Below are 17,537 nucleotides of genomic sequence, written 5' to 3'. Positions count from 1 at the left end.
TTTTTTTCTTCCTCCCAAAACATGTTTTTATTCTCCGTCGTTTCGTTATGTATTTTTGAATTGTAAAACACTAAAACAATATCAATCCGGGGGTAGGCCCCAAATCCAAAACTCTTTTAAAAAAATAAAACCCCGTCGATGATTCAGGAAGTGGTTTCAGGAAGTATCTCTGACACTGGTGCCAGTTCAGTTTTCAATTCAAGATGGCAGGTAATTTTTTTAAAATCTACTCTAAACTTTCTTTTGCAAAGATGCGTTTGTTCATGTGTCGGTGTTGACGGCTCTCACGGAGGATTACACGTGAATAAGCGATCAATCGGTGGAGCTGCGTCTTTCTGCGTTATTGAAACCTTGCGCCTTTAACAGCTCCTTCTAATTCCCATTCCTCCCAGGCATTGACTCCAGTGACACTATTGAAAGGACAATCATCGGAAACCGTACGATATTAATATAATAAGAATACGGGCATGTTTTTGTTTTCATCCGGGTTCATGCTGGTTGTTTACTTTGGACAATCGGATCTCTGCCCCTGCTGCTGTATACATTATTATATATAATATACAGCGACCTGCTTCGAAGGCAATATATGCAGTATTGGTTAATCCTGCTGTTTTGATCGTGATCAGTCGGTGATGTCTTGTGTGTAATACATTTCATTTAAATTGGCATTAGAGGCAGTTACAGATTCAGATGTGTGCGTTATACCCGGACCCTAAAGATTAATTGCTTAATTAAATGCACGGTAGCAACCCAAACAGAAATCGCCCCGCATGTCAGTCTGACACGGACCTCAAATCGCATGCATGCAGCACAGGTCCCGTGTAGCGACCCTGCAGATATGTGTTCAGTGACCGCTCGGTGCTGTTTGGGTTTTTGGAAATGATAATAAACCTGTTATCGCCGATGATGGTTAGTTTTTTCGTGAATCTGTTTTAAACCCCCGGCTGGCCGGTGACAGCGCTGTGCGGGAGCCAACGCCGCAAAACAACCCGGAACTCCTATGGACACTGTGCGGGAATAATGTATCCGCTCTCCGGCGCCAGTGTTACATTTGTTTCCACCTTGGATGTACATGTTTGAACCTAAATAACGAATGAATCTTATTTGTACATTCACTTAGGAAGGGGCGCAGAGCTTGTCTATCAGTACACATGTGTCCTAAACGACGCGTCACTCACTGGTTTTGTCGTGACCCATCTTGTCCCTGTCTACAAGCAGGGCAAGTGTGTATTGTTTCTTGTTTGTTTCTTAACGGTTCATTGAGCAGGTCTGCAAGCATAAACGCAGCCTGGCACTTTTGTATTTATCTGAATGTACGGCTATTTAAATTAATAATATTAATAATAATAAGAGGAAGAATAGCTGATTCTACAGTTAATGTTGTTGTATTATCATTGTCATTCATTATTTGGTGTTTCTTGCACATATTACTAACATCAACTAGGCGCATGAAGTGTGGGATCAATTGCTGTTACTGCTGGAGTCAGGTGTCTATATGGGTTGGAGTTTTATATCTCATTTGAAGCCCTGGGCTCCCCTGGGCTCCGGGCTTGAGCCTACCCTTCAACATAGTTAATTTTCTCAGTTTCTGCGAAATGCTTGATATACAGCCCATGCAGGCTCACCTGCCAGTGTTCCTGAACTAACGTGTCTTCTGGTGAATCTGATTGCAGTCAGTGTGCATTGCCTTGATTCAACAGGAGTGAAGTAAATTAGATTATTATATTCATGCAATATTACATTAATGTATTGTTGTTCTACAGGTCTGTCTTTATACTTTGAAGACGGTCACGATGATTTGGATGACTGTAAGTATCTTGATTTGTCTTGCTCTCTCTTTTGCTCGCTCTGCCCAAGTGCTAGTTCACTGTCACTTGTCCGGCGCTGTGGCCCTGTGCGCTCCGAGACCTGCTACTCTGGTTCAGCTGGCTATAAACTTTAATGGGTCTTCAAGGGATTTTACGGTATTAAAAATAAATCTCCGCAGTGCTCCTGTGTTTGCAGTGTTTACTGAACGAGTCCCGCATGACAGGGGGAATGTGCACAGGACATGCGGACTGGACTCGTAGGAATGCAGAGCTACATGCATGCTAAGGCACATGGTCCAACAATATATGGAAACAAGCCCTGCGAGAAGGGCACTGGGTGAGCTGTGTCAGCAGCTGCACTGTGCTTGGTTTATTAGTCTGAGCGTGTCCATCCAAGCGGCAGGCACCCAGGCTCACAGCAGTAAATCTGCTGCTGGACTGGGATTTATGTGGATGTTGAAATCAGGGAGCTGGTAGGGAAGGGGTTCTTGCACACAGGGCTTAAGATCTGTTTATTGGCAGCTATCGGGTTTTACTGCTGTGAATGTCCTGAGTTTTCCTGTGGTTAAATATAGACCTCTAGCAGGGAGGTACAGGTGTCAGTCTGACGCGCTCTTCCACCCAGAGATGTGGGGGGGGATAGTAACGTAGAGAGGGCACAGTCACCCTGAGAGCAGTGAGACTGGAGATTCCTTGTCCTTTATAGCTGCCTGGCCGTCAAATGACTATCAAATGACTCATTAAACACAGACGTATATATACCCTGGGCAGCACTTTGCACGCAGTTTACAATCACAGTAGCACAGGGATCGGCTATGGCACACACAGGTGGGGCCAGATAACCCTTCTGGAGAACTGGAACTCTTTTCCTCCTCATGCATTCACAGCTTTTAAGAAGTAATTCTCCTTCCTCTGTCCTAAAATGTACCGTCCCTACAGCAGTCCAGTGTGACAAAGTGGCTCCTCTCACCACATGCAATGCAGCCTCCCCCTCCCCCTGTCCTGCTTCTGCTCTAACTGTGCCGTGTGTTGCAGCTGCCCACTCCAGGGCATTGGGGTGCCTATTATTAGCAGCACTGCCTGGGCAGCTCGGCCACCACCAGCAGAGTTGCCCTGTTGTGTTCTGTAGCTTTGTGTGTCACATCGCTCCTGAAACACTGTCCAGTCAGGGGGGAGGGGGCGGGGAGCGTGCAGGCCCAGGCGGTTGACGTCTCGTGTTTTGGATTTCCAGTCGGGTTTGACGACTACGGTTCCGAGTGCGACGGGATCCGGATCACGGCCTTCCTGGACGCGGGGCAGGACAACCTCACACCTCTGGGCCGCCTGGAGAAATACGCCTTCAGCGAGAATGTGTTCAACAGGTGAGGAGAGCGTGGGTGACTAGAAATGGAGTAGAGTAGGGAGGGAGGGAGGGAGGGAAGGAAGGAAGCAAGGGGGAGGAGAGAGTGGAAAGAGGGAGAGATGGAAGGGGAGAACAGAAGAAGAGTAGAAGGAAAGGAGAGGAAGGCAGAGGGATGTGCAGGTGTGGCAGGGCGTGGGGAGGATATGGCTGGGCTGGGCGGGGCTCTGATGGTGGCTCTGCTCTGCCCCCTGCAGGCAGATCGTGGCTCGCGGCCTGCTGGACGTGCTGCGGGAGTTCAGCGACAACGAGAACGACTTTGTCATCGTCATGGAGACCGTGGCCAGGATGTCTGAAGACGCAGGTACTGCTATGAATGAAAACACGGAAACCTCTACACTAAACCAAGTTTCTTATTCTTACAAAATAAATTAAAATACCACAGAATGGGTTTTATGATTTTTGGACAGAGCACAGCAATGTGGCTCGTTGTGAAGGCAGGGGCAGCAGCAATCTGATAACTGCTATGCTGTGGCTGCCAGATTAATCACCCTGAACTGACTTGAAATTAAAACAAAATAGATAAAAGCTATTATTGAGACAAAGGCATTTTAGTTTATTACTTTGCACATGCTGATAGACCGTGTTGTTGCACAGTGTGTGTGTCAGTGAAGAGTTGCAGAAAATAGCATGAGCCTCGTGGTGTGTGGTAGAAGGTTGATTCTTTATTCTGGCAGCTGCAGGGGAGCCTGACCTGAGACGTTTCCTCAGACAGTCTCAACAATGTAACAACAAGTTACATTTGGTATTTTGTGGGTTGTGTACAAGACAGAGAAGACAGTTATTTCCTTCTTGATTGGTGGAAACAAGCTTACTAAGCAAATTGTAACTAATTAACGAGACATTTAAATTACTTACTACATAGACTTTATGAATGAATAACCACTTGGTCAAGGATGCTAACACAGCAAGTTCTGTTAAACAACAGAATGCAGAGCCTTAGAGATAAGATATCTATATTTGAAATGATAGAAAGAATCTATACTGTTGAGAGAGGCTGTGGCAGCCTCTGCCATGTCCAAAGGTAACAGAGAAAGTGTCAGCTTTAAGACATTCTAGGAATGTGAAATGTATCTAGAAATATTAAATTTAGTTCTTCAGTTAGTAACAGTTTGTGTGTGTTTTATTTATTGGTGTGTGTGTGTTAGTAACAATATGTGTGCTTGTGTGTTAGTGACAGTGTTTGTAACAGTGTGTGTGTATGCGCGCTAACCTTACAGAGCCCACAGTACGCGCTGAGCTGATGGAGCAGGTCCCCAACATCGCCATGTTCCTGCATGAGAGCCGGCCCACCTTCCCAGCAGCCTTCTCCCGGTACCTGGTCCCCATTGTGGTGCGCTTCCTCACCGACCCCAACAACCAGGTAACTGCTGCTCCTCACCTGAGATTAGCCAACGACACCTGAAGACAAAAACGCTTTGTTCCCTTGCATAATTGACACACCGTCCCCAGCACACTCCAGAAGTGACTGGCCTACACCTGAGACCTGGACATCTGGGACTCCACTGTGATGCTCCTCGCACACACACATAAAGACCCCTGAGACTAGTCTGACCTACGCACAATACTCGCCCAATTTATTTTATGACAGAGTATTTTGAGCTCTTGTAATTTTTGGTTGAATTTAAGATTTTAAAAAGTTTTTTAAAAATTTAATCATAAGTATTAAAAGTTTGTACGTTTTTAATTTTGAAATGTAAAATACTCGCTCATTAAAAACAGTATTTACACCCAATACTAACCTCCTACCAAGCTGAAACACACCTGACTGGCACACCTCGGACTCCCTGAAAACACAGCTGGGAAGCTTCCCGAGATGTCTGCCTTGCAATGTAAACACACCCCACACACCTGAGACCCCTTTCCTGAGCCTCACCTGTGATGTGCGTCGGTGAATGGGTGTTTTTTTGGGTGTGGGACTGACCCCCTGACCCCTGCTTGCCCTGTGATCGGCAGGTGCGGAAGACGAGCCAGGCGGCGCTGCTGGTGCTGCTGGAGCAAGGGCTGATGGGTAAGGGGGACATGGAGAGCAAGGTGTGTCCCGTACTGCTGGACCTGACCACACCCAGCAGCGACGATGATTACAAGATCGAGGCGGTGGCGGTGAGTGCAGAAATGCCCCCTGGACATGCAGGGCACCTCACAGACGAGCACGACTGACTCACAGCAGGGAAATGATGACGATTGTTGAGTTAATAGGTATAAACAAATAAGCCAATAACGGTTATCCAGGTCGCAGTTATCAATTAGCCAGGTAACAATTAATTACCTGGTTGGTTATGAAAATAAAAAATAATAAAGCCAATGAGCGTTACCAGCTGTACTATTACTTGTCTATACTCAGACCAAACCCTGGGGCACATAACCCCCTCCCCAGTGCCAGGATGACACTTTGGAGTTGCAAATGTTCTCCTAAAGACTGGACTGGCTAGGGGGACTTGGGACTGAAGGTAAGAAAGATGCATCTTTATAGAGTTGGTTTGTAAATGCGCCCCTCTCTCTCTGCAGATCATGTGCAAGCTGGTCACCATGCTGAGTAAGGACACCGTGGAGCACCTGCTGCTGCCGCGCTTCTGCGAGCTGTGCAGCGACTCCCGCCTCTTCCAGGTCCGCAAGGTAAGCCCTTGCTGGCTCAGGTCAGAGGTCACAGGGCAGGGTTTGTGTGGAGAGAACAAGGCTCTCCAAGACCAGCAGAGAAGATGGCTGTTCTAACAGCTGCCTCTCTCTGATTTTGTAGGTGTGTGCAGCGAATTTTGGGGAGTTCTGCTCCATCGTGGGACAAGAGGCCACAGAGAAACTGCTGGTGAGTGTGGCGTGCCCTGCGGGAGTTGTTACAGGACCCAGGGAGTGTACCTGTGCCTCTCACCTGTGCCTCCCTCTCGCCTGTCCTGGCAGATGGTGCGGTTCTTTGAGCTGTGCTCCGACAGCCTGTGGGGGATCCGCAAGGCTTGCGCCGAGTGTTTCATGACCGTCTCCAACTGCACGTCCCCTGAGGTGCGCCGGACCAAGTTGTCCCCCCTCTTCATTAGCCTCATCAGTGACCAGTCCCGCTGGGTAAGGGGTCATCCTGCTGGGTAAGGGTGGAGGGATGTGATCAGAGAGGCAGGGGCTAAGGTGTCCCCTTCTGTCCCCAGGTGCGCCAGGCTGCGTTCCAGTCCCTTGGTCGCTTCATCTCCACCTTTGCCAACCCCTCCAGCGCTGGGCTGCTCTTCCGGGAGGACGGGACTCTCCGCGAGGTCAGCAAGTGCCCCCCACCCACTGCTGCCCCACCTTGCAGCACCCTGGTGGACAGGTACGCCACTGCCGGACAGGGCGAAAAGGGGAGTTGGGGGGCGTCCCCGCTGGTTGCAGGAGGCAGAACCAAGAGAGAGTGAACGCAGAGTTGCAAGACCATTTCTGTTTGAGTGGATGTCTGTCTGTGTGTGTGCTCTGTTTGTGTGAGTTTGTTTGTGGGGCCTAAAACTGAATCTGTTTTGCTTTTGTGTGTTTGTTTTGGTACTAAAGATCAATCTGTACTGGAGGTAATGACTAGCATAAATACTGTTAATAATAATAATATTAGTAATAATTAACTAGTACGAAATGACTTAAATCACCTTAAGGTTGTGTCAGGCTGTGCTGTGGATCTCACGCCTCTACCGTCTGCGCAGGTGTGAGCGCCCCCTGGAGGCAGCAGTGTGTACAGAGACCCAGGGAGGCTGTGCAGGGGGTGGGGACCGCCCGGGAGACATAGCTGCACAGACACTTGCGGACTCATCCTCAGCTCCGGGGTCAGCCATATTCCCGGCCTCACACTCAGACTTCGCCTATGCTCTGGGAGGCCAAGATCATGCTGCCTGTAGCCCTGGCCCTAACCCTCACTTGGAGACTCAGCGCAGGGGCGGGGAGACAAGGGGAGCAAGGGAGCCCGAGTCCAGCGAGGACAGCTACAACTCATTCCACTACTGGAGGCACCCCCTGCCTGACATCAGCCAGGACCTGCAGCAGCTGCAAATACAGGGGCCATCCCAGGGAGAGGCCGGCTGGGACTCGCAGGGCCCCGCCACCAGCACACAGATCCAGCAGGTCCTGGACAGCCTGCAGTCTCGCCTGGACGACCCAGATGTGCAAGGTGCGTGAGAAGTGCCGAGCTGAGCTGGGCTGGGCTCTCACTGACTGGCAGGGCTGTGATACCTTTTTGTATGTAGTCTGTCTGTCTGTCTGTGAGTACATATGCGTTTCTGTCTGTCTGCCAACTCACCTGTGTGTGTGTGTGTGTGTACCCGTCTGTCTCTACAGCCCAGGTGCAGGTGTTGTCTGCGGCTCTGAAGGCGGCCCAGCTGGAGAGCCAGGCAGAGGAGGAAGACCGGGTGGAGGGTGCTCCGGACCCCGAGCCCTCGCCCCCGCCCCCTGACCCCACCATTGATCCAGACCCCACGGACCCCCCGCCCCCCACGGCCCCCCTGGCCCCCCTGGCCCCCCTGGCCCCCCTGGCCCTGGAACAGAGTGAGCCAGACATCCCAGAGCAGCCCCTCCCTACACAACAGGCCCCCCCAGAGAGCCCTGAGAAAGACAAGGTGAGCTTCCACTGAGCTGCTGGACTACTGCACTGCCACTTGTCCGTCACATTGTAACCTGAGATCGCTAAACGTGTGATTTTATGTACCCTGTGTTCTGTGATGGAGTGATGTGTTGTGGAGTAAGTGTGTTGTGTAGCTCACCAGTCTGCTTTCATCTCTCAGGAGTCGGCACCCCAGCTGATCGAGAGTATGGAGGAGCTGCAGAGAGAGGCAGAGCCCACCACTTCGTCTGAGGAGGAGAGGTCGAAGGTCCAGGTCAGTGCTCACAGACAGGCGTCTGCATGCGTCTGCGTGTTTTGATATTTGTGCGTGTGTGACTGACTGCTCTTCCCCCCAGAACGTGATCCCTCAGCAGCTGCTGGACCAGTACCTGTCGATGACAGACCCGGCACGCGCACAGACCGTGGACACCGAGATCGCCAAGCACTGTGCCTTCAGCCTGCCCGGCGTGGCGCTCACCCTGGGCCGGCAGAACTGGCACTGCCTCAAGGACACCTATGAGACCCTGGCCACAGATGTGCAGGTGGGCCTCCCAGAGCCCTCGCACCCGGGGCACACAGAGAGCAGAGAGTCCAGTCCTGTGCAGTCTAGGTCCCCACGGTTTCTGCAGGCTGCACACACACACACACACACACACACACACACACACATATATCTGAGATATCTGACATATTTTACTAGAAATGTACTTGCTTTGATTGCACTGCTGAAGGTGTTAAATTTGGTGGGATAAAATTGGTCTGTCTGTCAGTTGTGTATGGATCTGCATGGATCCTGACTGTAATTTTATTGTCTCCTCATTGTCCCTCCCTCTTGTTCTCTCCCCTCTCAATCTCGCAGTGGAAGGTGCGCCGGACCCTGGCGTTCTCCATCCATGAGCTGGCGGTCATCCTGGGGGACCAGCTGACGGCGGCCGACCTAGTGCCCATCTTCAACGGCTTCCTGAAGGATCTGGACGAGGTGCGCATTGGCGTGCTCAAGCACCTGTACGACTTCCTCAAGGTGAGAGGTGTTTTGACCCGACTGCTGTGCCCAGACTCCCCTGTATTGACAGTTCTGTGTTGCCCGCGGTGTCTTGCCCGCCCCTTGTGCTGACCGCTGTGCCGCTGTGTGTTGGCAGCTGCTGCGAGCGGAGAAGCGGAGGGAGTACCTGTACCAACTGCAGGAGTTCATGGTGACGGACAACAGCCGCAACTGGAGGTTCAGATACGAGCTGGCAGAGTGAGTCCACCGCCAACCAGGCCAATTGGATATGGGCTGGCATAAGTGACCCCCGCCCACGGTCCAATCAGATACCAGCTAGCAGGCGTGACCACGCCGACGGTCCAATCGCATGGCAGCTATCCCTCTTCCAGCTTTCTATTAATAATACAAATGTATCTGGCATATTTGAAAAGGGGGTCCTCAAACAAAGCGCAACCTGAACACGCCTGTTGAGTGACATCATCCACAGGTGCCAGAAAGCCCCGGGACTCAGGGATGCTTTGCCCGTGTGTGGTAAACGATTTTTAAAAACGTTTAGAAATTAAGCAAATAATTCAAACCCTTTTCCACGGCGCCATTTCTTAAGTTAAATCACTGAAATGAACACTGGCCCAGAAGTCCACCTGGGAGGTTTTGAATGCTGGACTGCTACTGTATCCCCCCCCCCCCCCGTCTCCTCACAGGCAGCTGATCCTGATCGTGGAGCTGTACAGCCACGCTGACGTCTACGACTACCTGCGCCAGATCGCACTGACACTCTGCTCTGACAAGGTGTCCGAAGTGCGGTGGATCTCGTACAAGCTGGTAAGGGGCTGCGGAGAGGAGGAGAGAAGGAGAGGTGCTAAGTGTGGCAGTTAAGGTGGGGGGGGTGAATTTATATAAATATATATGTGTACCAATATGTTAATGGTAGGGTGTCGTGCTGTGTGTGCTGCAGGTGGTGGAGATCCTGAGGAAGCTGTACTCCAGCGGCGCAGACGACCTGGGCCTGAACTTCACCAACGAGCTGGTGGCGAGGTTCTGCCACTGCCCCAAGTGGGTGGGGCGCCAGGCCTTCGCATTCATCTGCCAGGTGAGGGGCCTACACTGTGGTCAGCCCTGCCCCCGTCCATCCACCCACCTCGCCAGGCCACACCAGAACCACACCTCAGGGCAGTGGATCTACCCCAGTGCTGCTGCGTGTCTGGTGGAAAACCATAAAGAACGAAAAATGTTTTCACATGTTCCTGTGCACACACTCGCTCACTCATGCACTTGAATACAAATTAATTCTCTCTCTCTCCTTTTCTTATCCAATCCCCCCCGTCTCCCTCTCCCTCCCTTGGTGCTGCAGGCGGTGGTGGAAGAGGACTGCGTGCCTATGGAGCAGTTCGCCCAGCACCTGCTGCCAAGCCTGTTGGGACTGTCCTCTGACCCTGTGGCCAATGTGCGCGTCCTGGTGGCCAAGGCCTTGAGACAGACCGTGCTGGAGAAAGGTCAGAGGTCACACTCTCTCTGTACCCGCAGCCCTCCACACAGCTCCCTCACTGGTGTCTCTGGGGTGTTCAATCCTCCTCTGTCCCTTCTCTCTGGCTCTGTTTCTCCTCTCCCCTTTTCTCTCTGCTTTCTCCAACATCTCTCCATCTCAACATCCCTCTACTTTGTTATTCTTTCTTCCTCTCTCTCTCCTCATGCCTCTCTTGCTTGCCATCTCTCTTCCTCTTTTATTCTACCCTGCTTTGTCTAACACCTCTCTATCTCTCTCCCTCCCCCCCTCCCCAACCAAACCCCCTATGGCAGCGTACTTCAAGGACCCGGGCAGTGTGTATGCAGAGGCACTGGAGGAGACGGTGATGTCGCTGCAGGCGGATCGGGACCGGGACGTACGATTCTTTGCCAGCCTGGACCCCAGCAGGGCCAGCATGGACACGGCTGCCCTTATCTGACCCCCCTCGTCCTCCTCCTCGCCCCCGCCCCCGCCCGTCACCAGCACCCTTCGAGTGAGAGAGAGAGAGAGAGAGAGACAGAGAGAGACAGAGAGAGAGAGGCAGAGGCAGACACACACATGGACACACACGCCAGCAGGATGACTGACCGCAGCTCCCTCCCTGTCCCCATCTGTCTCCCTGCTCTCAAGCCCGGGGGAGCACGGCTCTCTGCCTGGGCTACAGGGAGAGGAGGGTGGGGGGACACTGGGGACATCCTGTGCCGGACTGGAAGCAGAGATTCGAGTGATCCACTCACACACACCCACGAGAGAGAGAGAGAGAGACTTTTTGCAGTGTCTGAGAAGCATGAAAGAAATGCCCCTAACCTCCCCCAAACACACACACACATTCTCACACACATACCTACAGTGTTTCCCTCTCTTCCCTTCAACTGTAGCATTTTATAACAGACACTCATGACCCTGTCGGAGCTGCAAAGCAGGCACTCTGAACTAACCATGTTATTTTTCTATCTATTATTATTATGATTAATAACCTTTTTTTTTTTGTTTGTTTGTTTTTTATTAAAAACAAACTACAACAAAAAAAAAGCATACAGAATCCAGAGGTATACAATAACACTCAGGGCTGTTGATCGTAGCCTGGCGGCAGGTCCCCGTCTGCCCTGGACCAGGAGTGAGCGAGGGACTGCTTGCCTGTGTCAGTCTCTCCGGTTGCAGTTGGTGAAGGCTGTGTTGCTGCAGGCACCGCCCAGCCCGTCACAGCACAGTCCAGCTCCAGTCCACGGGTCACTCTGAAGACACTCCAGCTTCCACTGAGACTCACCCAAACCTCCCCCCCCGCCTGCACTGGGAGTCACCTGCTTGCTCTCCCTCTCTCTACACAGCTCCATAACCACTACCGCTCCTGCGGCTGCTCCTGCACTTGGGACTCAAAACCATTCTTAAACCACAGCCGCCCCCCCCAGCACTATCGTCCTTATAAGTCTTTATAAAGGCAATTCTTCTTATTTATTTCTTATTTTTTTATTTCTCCCCGTCCAAAAGAGCACTGCAGATTTTAACGGTTTTGTCCAGCCAAGCTGCAGGACTCCGACTGTGGGCCTTCCTCCACAGAGCGGCACATGACCCGGTCTGCGGCACGATGGCATAAGCAGCAGGAGACAGATGATGGGAGACGCAGACAGAGGCTCCTTCTTAGAGACAGACATGAAGCGGTTCGAGTGGAGTAAGTCATCGTGGGAGAGGACACGGTGCGGGGGGCTGACCTGTCTGCGGGCACAACGACGCCTCCAGGGGATTCCTGGGAGATGCAACCCTGGCTTTTTTTTTTTTTATTATTCCTTTTTCCCTCAGGCCCAAACATTAAGGATTGAGTATAAATAATGATGATAATAAATTAGAACGGCAAAACGAATGATCGATAGACACTTATTGACTGACTGACATATTGACAGTGTGCTGTTCTATTGTGGGTGAGCTGGATATGCGGACATCATGCTGCCGTCAGGGTTTAGCACAGAGAGAGGACAGGCTTCTCTCTGCAGCTCGTCTGTCTGAGTGAGTGACTGACTGTGGGACCAGAATCGGAAGTGGACAGATCACTGATTTGATGGTATTGGTGTTTGTGAGAACTTGCAGCTGCAGCCGTTAACACGGCGGAAAAACTGGAGCAACATTTTTTTTGTTTTTTTTTTGTTGGACAATTGGAGCTGTTGCCAAGTCACCAAAAGTGTTTTTTTGTTTGTTTGTTCTTTTGTAAATGCAGTGGGTCATTCCATCAGCAAACATTATTTTCCATCTTGGGAGCCAATGAGTGAGAGAGGAGAGAGAGACGAGTAGTGGCTCTGGGGCCTGTACCTGGGGTCCTTCCTTTGTCTCCCACTCTCTCGGTCCCTCTCTGCTCTGAATCAATTACTTTTAATCTAACACTGAGCTCAACTACAACTACTGGACCCGTTATAAGGATTATTGTTATTGTCATCTGTTAAGATACTGGGTGATGGTTCGAGTGAATGAGAGGCCCAGCTGAATCGGAGACCTAGAGGCACAGCTTGGGGGTGGGGGAGGGACACCAGAGAGACACTGTGTGGAGTGGCAGTGCACAGCTCCCCTTCCCGAGAGCTGCAGTCCGTTCTGGTCCGGTCTGGATCCAGTCCAGTCCTCTGGGAATGCACTACCAGCACCTTTTGAAACTGGGGAAGCACCGATGTCACCCCAGCTCAGTCAATGGCGACTGGACGTGTGAGAGCTCAGTGGGACCCATGTCCCGGGGCTCTCTCAGGCTTGGCTCATCGCCTCCCACCACGGCCACGTCTCCTCGCCCTGCGTCTCTCTCCTTGTGTCCTGTATTATTATTTTTATGTATTTTTTTTTCTGTAATAGAAATGTTTATAAATATTTTATGAAGAGTTTAATTTCCATTTTCCCTCTCTCGATAATGAATGGACCTCGTATAAAAAAAAAAGGGGGTTTTGAAGATTTTTTGTAAACTGTCACCTTTTCCAAGCCTTTGCAGTTCTTCTATTCATCTGGGGTTGCTTTTTTTAGGATTCTTAAATGAAAACAAAATAAATATATATGAATTGAAACAAACAAGCCAAAAATAGGTTTGATTCTCTCTGTGAAAGAAACAACAATAATGAAAAAAGAACACTTTACGATTCTGTCCCTTCAAACTGTACAGGACCTGGTGATTTACTGTTGCACAGATTATTACTATTGTTTGAAATGCAGCTATTTACAAACACCCAATAGGACACATTTTAAATAAAATCTTTTTGTTGAAAGGGGAGTCTTCATTTCTTCTTTGTAACAGACAAGGAGATTTATTATATGTATTATTATGAGTGCATGCGTGCTGTATAGGACCTAATTCTGGATTCACTTGCCATCGCCTGCATTGCCTGCCCATGTCACCGCAGAGAGGAGAGCACAGCGCCCCCCTCTGGAGATGGACACAGCTGCTGACACACCCCTCGTGTCCATAGAGACCCCCAACTCAACATTGCAACTACAGCGACAGGACTCTGCAGCTGAATACACACGCACATACAATACACGCAACCAGACCGGTCGACTTTGCAGTGGCGTCTGTCCCATTATAATGGCAGATTCCGGCAGGGCATCCAGGAGAGGCGATTCCCGTCGGGCGGTGCGCGCTGGGGGGCCGCAGGACAGGGACTCGAACCCGGGGCTGTTCAGCGTGTGGGTGCGCCTGCGCGACACGGGGGAGCTGTTCTCGGTGCCCCACTGCCGCGGCGGCACCCGGGTCCGCGATCTGAAGGCGGCGCTGGAGCTGCAGGCAGGGGTCCCGGCGGAGCTGCAGAGGCTGTCCTACCTGGACCAAGGTACCGGACAGACAGACGGAGCAGCTCACTGCGGAGAGGCTTCGCTTACACCCCCGGATCTAAAACCAGAGAATTTATATTGGATTATCATCCGTTTCTTTACTAGCAACACGGGGTGTGTTAAACGCGAGTGTCAGTGCATTTCCTGTAGTGCATCAGAGTAGCAGTGTCTGTGCTGTGAGATTACAGAGACGTGCTAATCGCCTGAATTGACTTGCCCCGCCGCAGGTGACATGCCGGAGGAGTCTACTCTGAGGTACAATGACGTGGTCCCCGGGGGCACCCTCACCCTGACGGTGTGGCACTACGGTGGATGGGCGGAGCTGGTGAAGGCGGCCGCCGGTGGGGACGAGCGGAGGGTGAGACAGCACAGCCCGCCCCCACTGGCACCCTGCCCCGGGTCTGCGAGCCTGCAGGCTGGTGCTCAGATGGATGTGTCAGGAGTGTGAAGCCAGCAGCCATAGATATAGAAACAGTAGCATTAAGCAACAACACTGGCCTCCGGTGATAATACTAACATGTGGAAGTGTTGATGTTTCCATGTCCCATTAGTTTCCCTGGGTTCCTAAAGTCATTGCCACTCACTATCATTAAAGTTTTAATGTAATTATTCATTTGCATGGAATAAGTGAAAAAGCCTATTTCCATCAAGAATAGCATCTCTTTGTTCACATTATTTAGTCTACTGTCACATCGGTTTGGGTTCCCAGTGTTGTTTAAAGTGATTAATCATAAAACTTAATACGTATTTGTATTGTTTTTACTATTTAAATATATGATGTAATTGTTTATTTACATAGGTATTGTTTATATTAATTTAATTTTAAAAGTCATGTGATCACTTATCATCACACAAAATCGCAGTTATTCTGACACGCGTGAAATGGCTTTATCCCTAACTACAGAGAAGATGTACGACTAGGCCACTGTGAGCCTAGCGAGTAGGACACACTGGGAAGTCTGTGTGTGCGTATGTTGTATGTTTTTGTTTTTCACATATTATTCTTAGGATACACAGGTAAAACAGGAAATTAAAACATAACGCTAGCTATTGTGGTTTGGGAGATCATGTCGGAGGTCGAATATCAAAGGAACTACTGAAGGTCACCCTAACTGTACAGTGGTTTCTTTGTCAGGCCGCTGGGGAATCCTGCCCCATCTCACTCTGCTGTGCAGTGGGGTGTCACTTCCTGCACGGAGACTTGGACTCATGGAAGAATCACCGTCATTGTCCATCTAATTTTCCTAGAAGAAAATAAATAAATGCTGCAAAATTCAACATTCCCTCACTTTCCCTCCTTCCCTCCTCCGCTTTCTTCTCTCTCTCGCAGCTACAGTCTCTGGTGTGGGAATCTGACACTGGAAAGGCGGGGGGACAAAGAGCCTTCTCTGCCCTGTTCATCACTGCCCACCGCGGACACCTGATGGCCCTCCGCCTCCTGCTGCACGGTGGTATGTTCTTGCACACCCTGCCCGCACTCCTCCCTCCGTACCTCCCTTTCCCTTTCTTTCAGTCTCTTCTCCTTCCTCCCCATGCTCTCTTCTCCCTCTCTGTCTCTCTCTCTCCACTTTCCCATGCTCCCCATGCTCTCACCTCTCTTGTTCCCTGTAGGGACTTGTCAAGTGGACATGAGACTCCTGTCCCAAGGAGTCTGACACTCCTCCCCTCCTTCCTTCTCTCCTGTAGATGAGTGGAAGCCCTTTTGCAGTAACCTGTTACACCCAAGCCTGCCCTCACCGTTTCTCTCTCTCCCTCTGTCCATCTGTTCCCACTGCGCTCAGGGGCAAATGTGAAGATGCAGACGAGGCTGGGGAGGGGACCTCTCCATGTAGCAGCGGCGCAAGGACGAACCCAGTGTGTGGAAGAGCTGCTGCAGGGGGGGGCGCCGGCACAGCAGACAGACACCGATGGGTTAACACCCCTCTGCCTCGCCACCATGCTGGGGCAGAAGGGCAGCGTGCGCCAACTGTGCCAGTTTCAGTGGCAGCAGCGGGCGGCCGGGGTGCGGCTCCGGAGCCACCTGGAGCCGGGAGAGCTGCTCGCCCACCAGCGCTTCGACTCGCGGCTGAAGACATGGAGCCGCGGACCCCAGGCCCAGATGTACATGGCCAGCCTACTGAGGAGGGGGGAGTCTCAGGGCACCGCACTGGGTGGCCCCGCAAACAGAGACGTTCATTCAGGAGACACTGACACAGCAGAGCACGGACGGAGCGCAGTGCACTCCTGTAACTGAGCAGAAGACGGAAGAGCTTTGGGGACGGTGATACAGGGAAGAAAGGCAAAAGGTCCCACAAAAGGATTACAATTAGCTAAAGAAGAGAAACCTGGAACTTGGAACAGCGAATAAGGAGCAAAGAAAGACTTAACTGCTAGAGTCAAGGCAAAGACTATGGGGTGTTAAGTATTGAAATTGGTTTCTTACTGGATTATTTAAACATAGGAAAATGCACACTGTGGACACAAAAGATGCTTTATTGAAACGTTTGAGGAGATTTAGCATTGGTACTTTAATACCCTGTGTCTACCTGAAGATCTAAAGGATTGATAGCCTCCTTGTGTTTTTGAGGATTGAAGCCATGTGTACTGCTTTCCCCTCTGGCAACTTGCAGTGGAAAACAAGAGAGACGAATTTGCTGATCAAAATCCTATTTATCGGTGACTTTATAATATAACGGCTATATCATTCTTACCTGCAGTCTTGTTGGGGTCCCGTTCGACCGATGGGGGCGCTGGTCCAGGTTGCCTGAAAGGAAGAAGATCCTCAGAGTGGGGGGTCCTTCTCACGTATTCACACTTACCTGCAGTGGTCGGCGCTGCTGCATCTCTCTGTAAAATAAGAGATTGTTGTTGTTGCTGCCTGCTATTAGAAATGGGGATATTGGGTTTTATAGATTCTTCGTTGGCTTTCATTTCTTTGTTTTGGGTAGGGTTTTTACTGTTTTATTGCCCCTTTTATATAAGGCAGTTTTAGCATGGGTTTTATATAAATTTTCCCAAGTCCCCTTGTATTGTGTTCCCTGCTAAAGCACAGTCTTTGTGCCCTGTCTTGGCAATTTTAAAATAAACAGTAAGTCAAAATTTACCAGTCTGTGTGGTGGTGTCTTGGGGTCCCGTCGAGGCTTCCTGAAGAAGGACAGAACCTGGAGGTTCTGCATCGACTACCAACAGCTGAATGAGGTGACAGTCAAGGACTGTCCCCGGATTGATGAGTCGCTGGACCTGATTGCCGGCTCCACCTGGTTCTCCTCCCTCGACTTGCGGAGCAGCTATTGGCAGGTGGCCCTGACCCCAGAAGCATGGGCCAAGACTGCTTTCTCCACCTGGCGGGGGCTTTGGCAGTTAAGTGCTATGTTGTTTGGCCTCTGCAATGCCCCTGCCACGTTTGAGCGCCTGATGGAAAAGGTGCTGTCTGGGTGCTATCGACAGAGTTCCTTGTCTATCTGGACGATCTCCTGGTCCATGGGAGAAGCTTTAACAATGCCCTCTCAGCGCTGCGGAAGGTGCTGGAT

The 17,537-nt window shown here is 50.8% G+C and overlaps 2 protein-coding genes across 3 annotated transcripts; both read left to right on the top strand.

The window, feature by feature from the left end:
* The first annotated feature begins 26 nt into the window (after positions 1-26).
* ppp4r1l (protein phosphatase 4, regulatory subunit 1-like) lies at positions 27-13,466 on the top strand. 2 transcript variants are annotated; one of them, XM_066702123.1, is made up of 20 exons: positions 27-210; positions 1,764-1,808; positions 3,040-3,169; positions 3,405-3,511; positions 4,428-4,570; positions 5,164-5,310; positions 5,716-5,823; positions 5,945-6,010; positions 6,103-6,261; positions 6,342-6,499; positions 6,810-7,318; positions 7,486-7,763; positions 7,929-8,021; positions 8,104-8,289; positions 8,607-8,768; positions 8,887-8,987; positions 9,434-9,554; positions 9,688-9,822; positions 10,084-10,225; positions 10,530-13,466. In XM_066702123.1, exons 1-20 carry the CDS (start codon positions 204-206, stop codon positions 10,673-10,675), a joined length of 2,943 nt encoding a protein of 980 aa, XP_066558220.1. In that variant the 5' UTR covers positions 27-203; the 3' UTR covers positions 10,676-13,466. The 2 variants fall into 2 exon arrangements, with proteins under 2 accessions (XP_066558220.1, XP_066558221.1); XM_066702124.1 differs by having other exon boundaries at positions 29-210; positions 6,858-7,318.
* Positions 13,467-13,581: 115 nt separating this feature from the next.
* LOC136748408 (ankyrin repeat domain-containing protein 60) lies at positions 13,582-17,182 on the top strand. The gene is made up of 4 exons (XM_066702120.1): positions 13,582-14,027; positions 14,256-14,386; positions 15,359-15,479; positions 15,810-17,182. The coding sequence occupies exons 1-4, from the start codon at positions 13,631-13,633 to the stop codon at positions 16,259-16,261; spliced, it is 1,101 nt and encodes a 366-aa protein (XP_066558217.1). The 5' UTR covers positions 13,582-13,630; the 3' UTR covers positions 16,262-17,182.
* The last annotated feature ends 355 nt before the right edge of the window (positions 17,183-17,537 follow it).

Source organism: Amia ocellicauda, chromosome 4 (assembly GCF_036373705.1).
Source record: "Amia ocellicauda isolate fAmiCal2 chromosome 4, fAmiCal2.hap1, whole genome shotgun sequence".
NCBI classification, from domain to species: Eukaryota; Metazoa; Chordata; class Actinopteri; order Amiiformes; family Amiidae; genus Amia; species Amia ocellicauda.
The sequence above is the reverse complement of the archived record's forward strand: the minus strand, read 5'-3'. Positions and strand labels throughout refer to the sequence as shown.

Bases quoted from the DNA above. Each gene is read 5' to 3' on its own strand.
- LOC136748408 (XM_066702120.1), top strand. From the start codon at position 13,631: ATGGACACAGCTGCTGACACACCCCTCGTGTCCATAGAGACCCCCAAC. The intron at 14,028-14,255 runs GTACCGGACAGA...GCCCCGCCGCAG, and splicing joins GCTGTCCTACCTGGACCAAG to GTGACATGCCGGAGGAGTCT. The intron at 15,480-15,809 runs GTATGTTCTTGC...CACTGCGCTCAG, and splicing joins CCGCCTCCTGCTGCACGGTG to GGGCAAATGTGAAGATGCAG.
- ppp4r1l (XM_066702123.1), top strand. The intron at 4,571-5,163 runs GTAACTGCTGCT...TGTGATCGGCAG, and splicing joins TCACCGACCCCAACAACCAG to GTGCGGAAGACGAGCCAGGC. The intron at 8,022-8,103 runs GTCAGTGCTCAC...TCTTCCCCCCAG, and splicing joins AGGAGAGGTCGAAGGTCCAG to AACGTGATCCCTCAGCAGCT.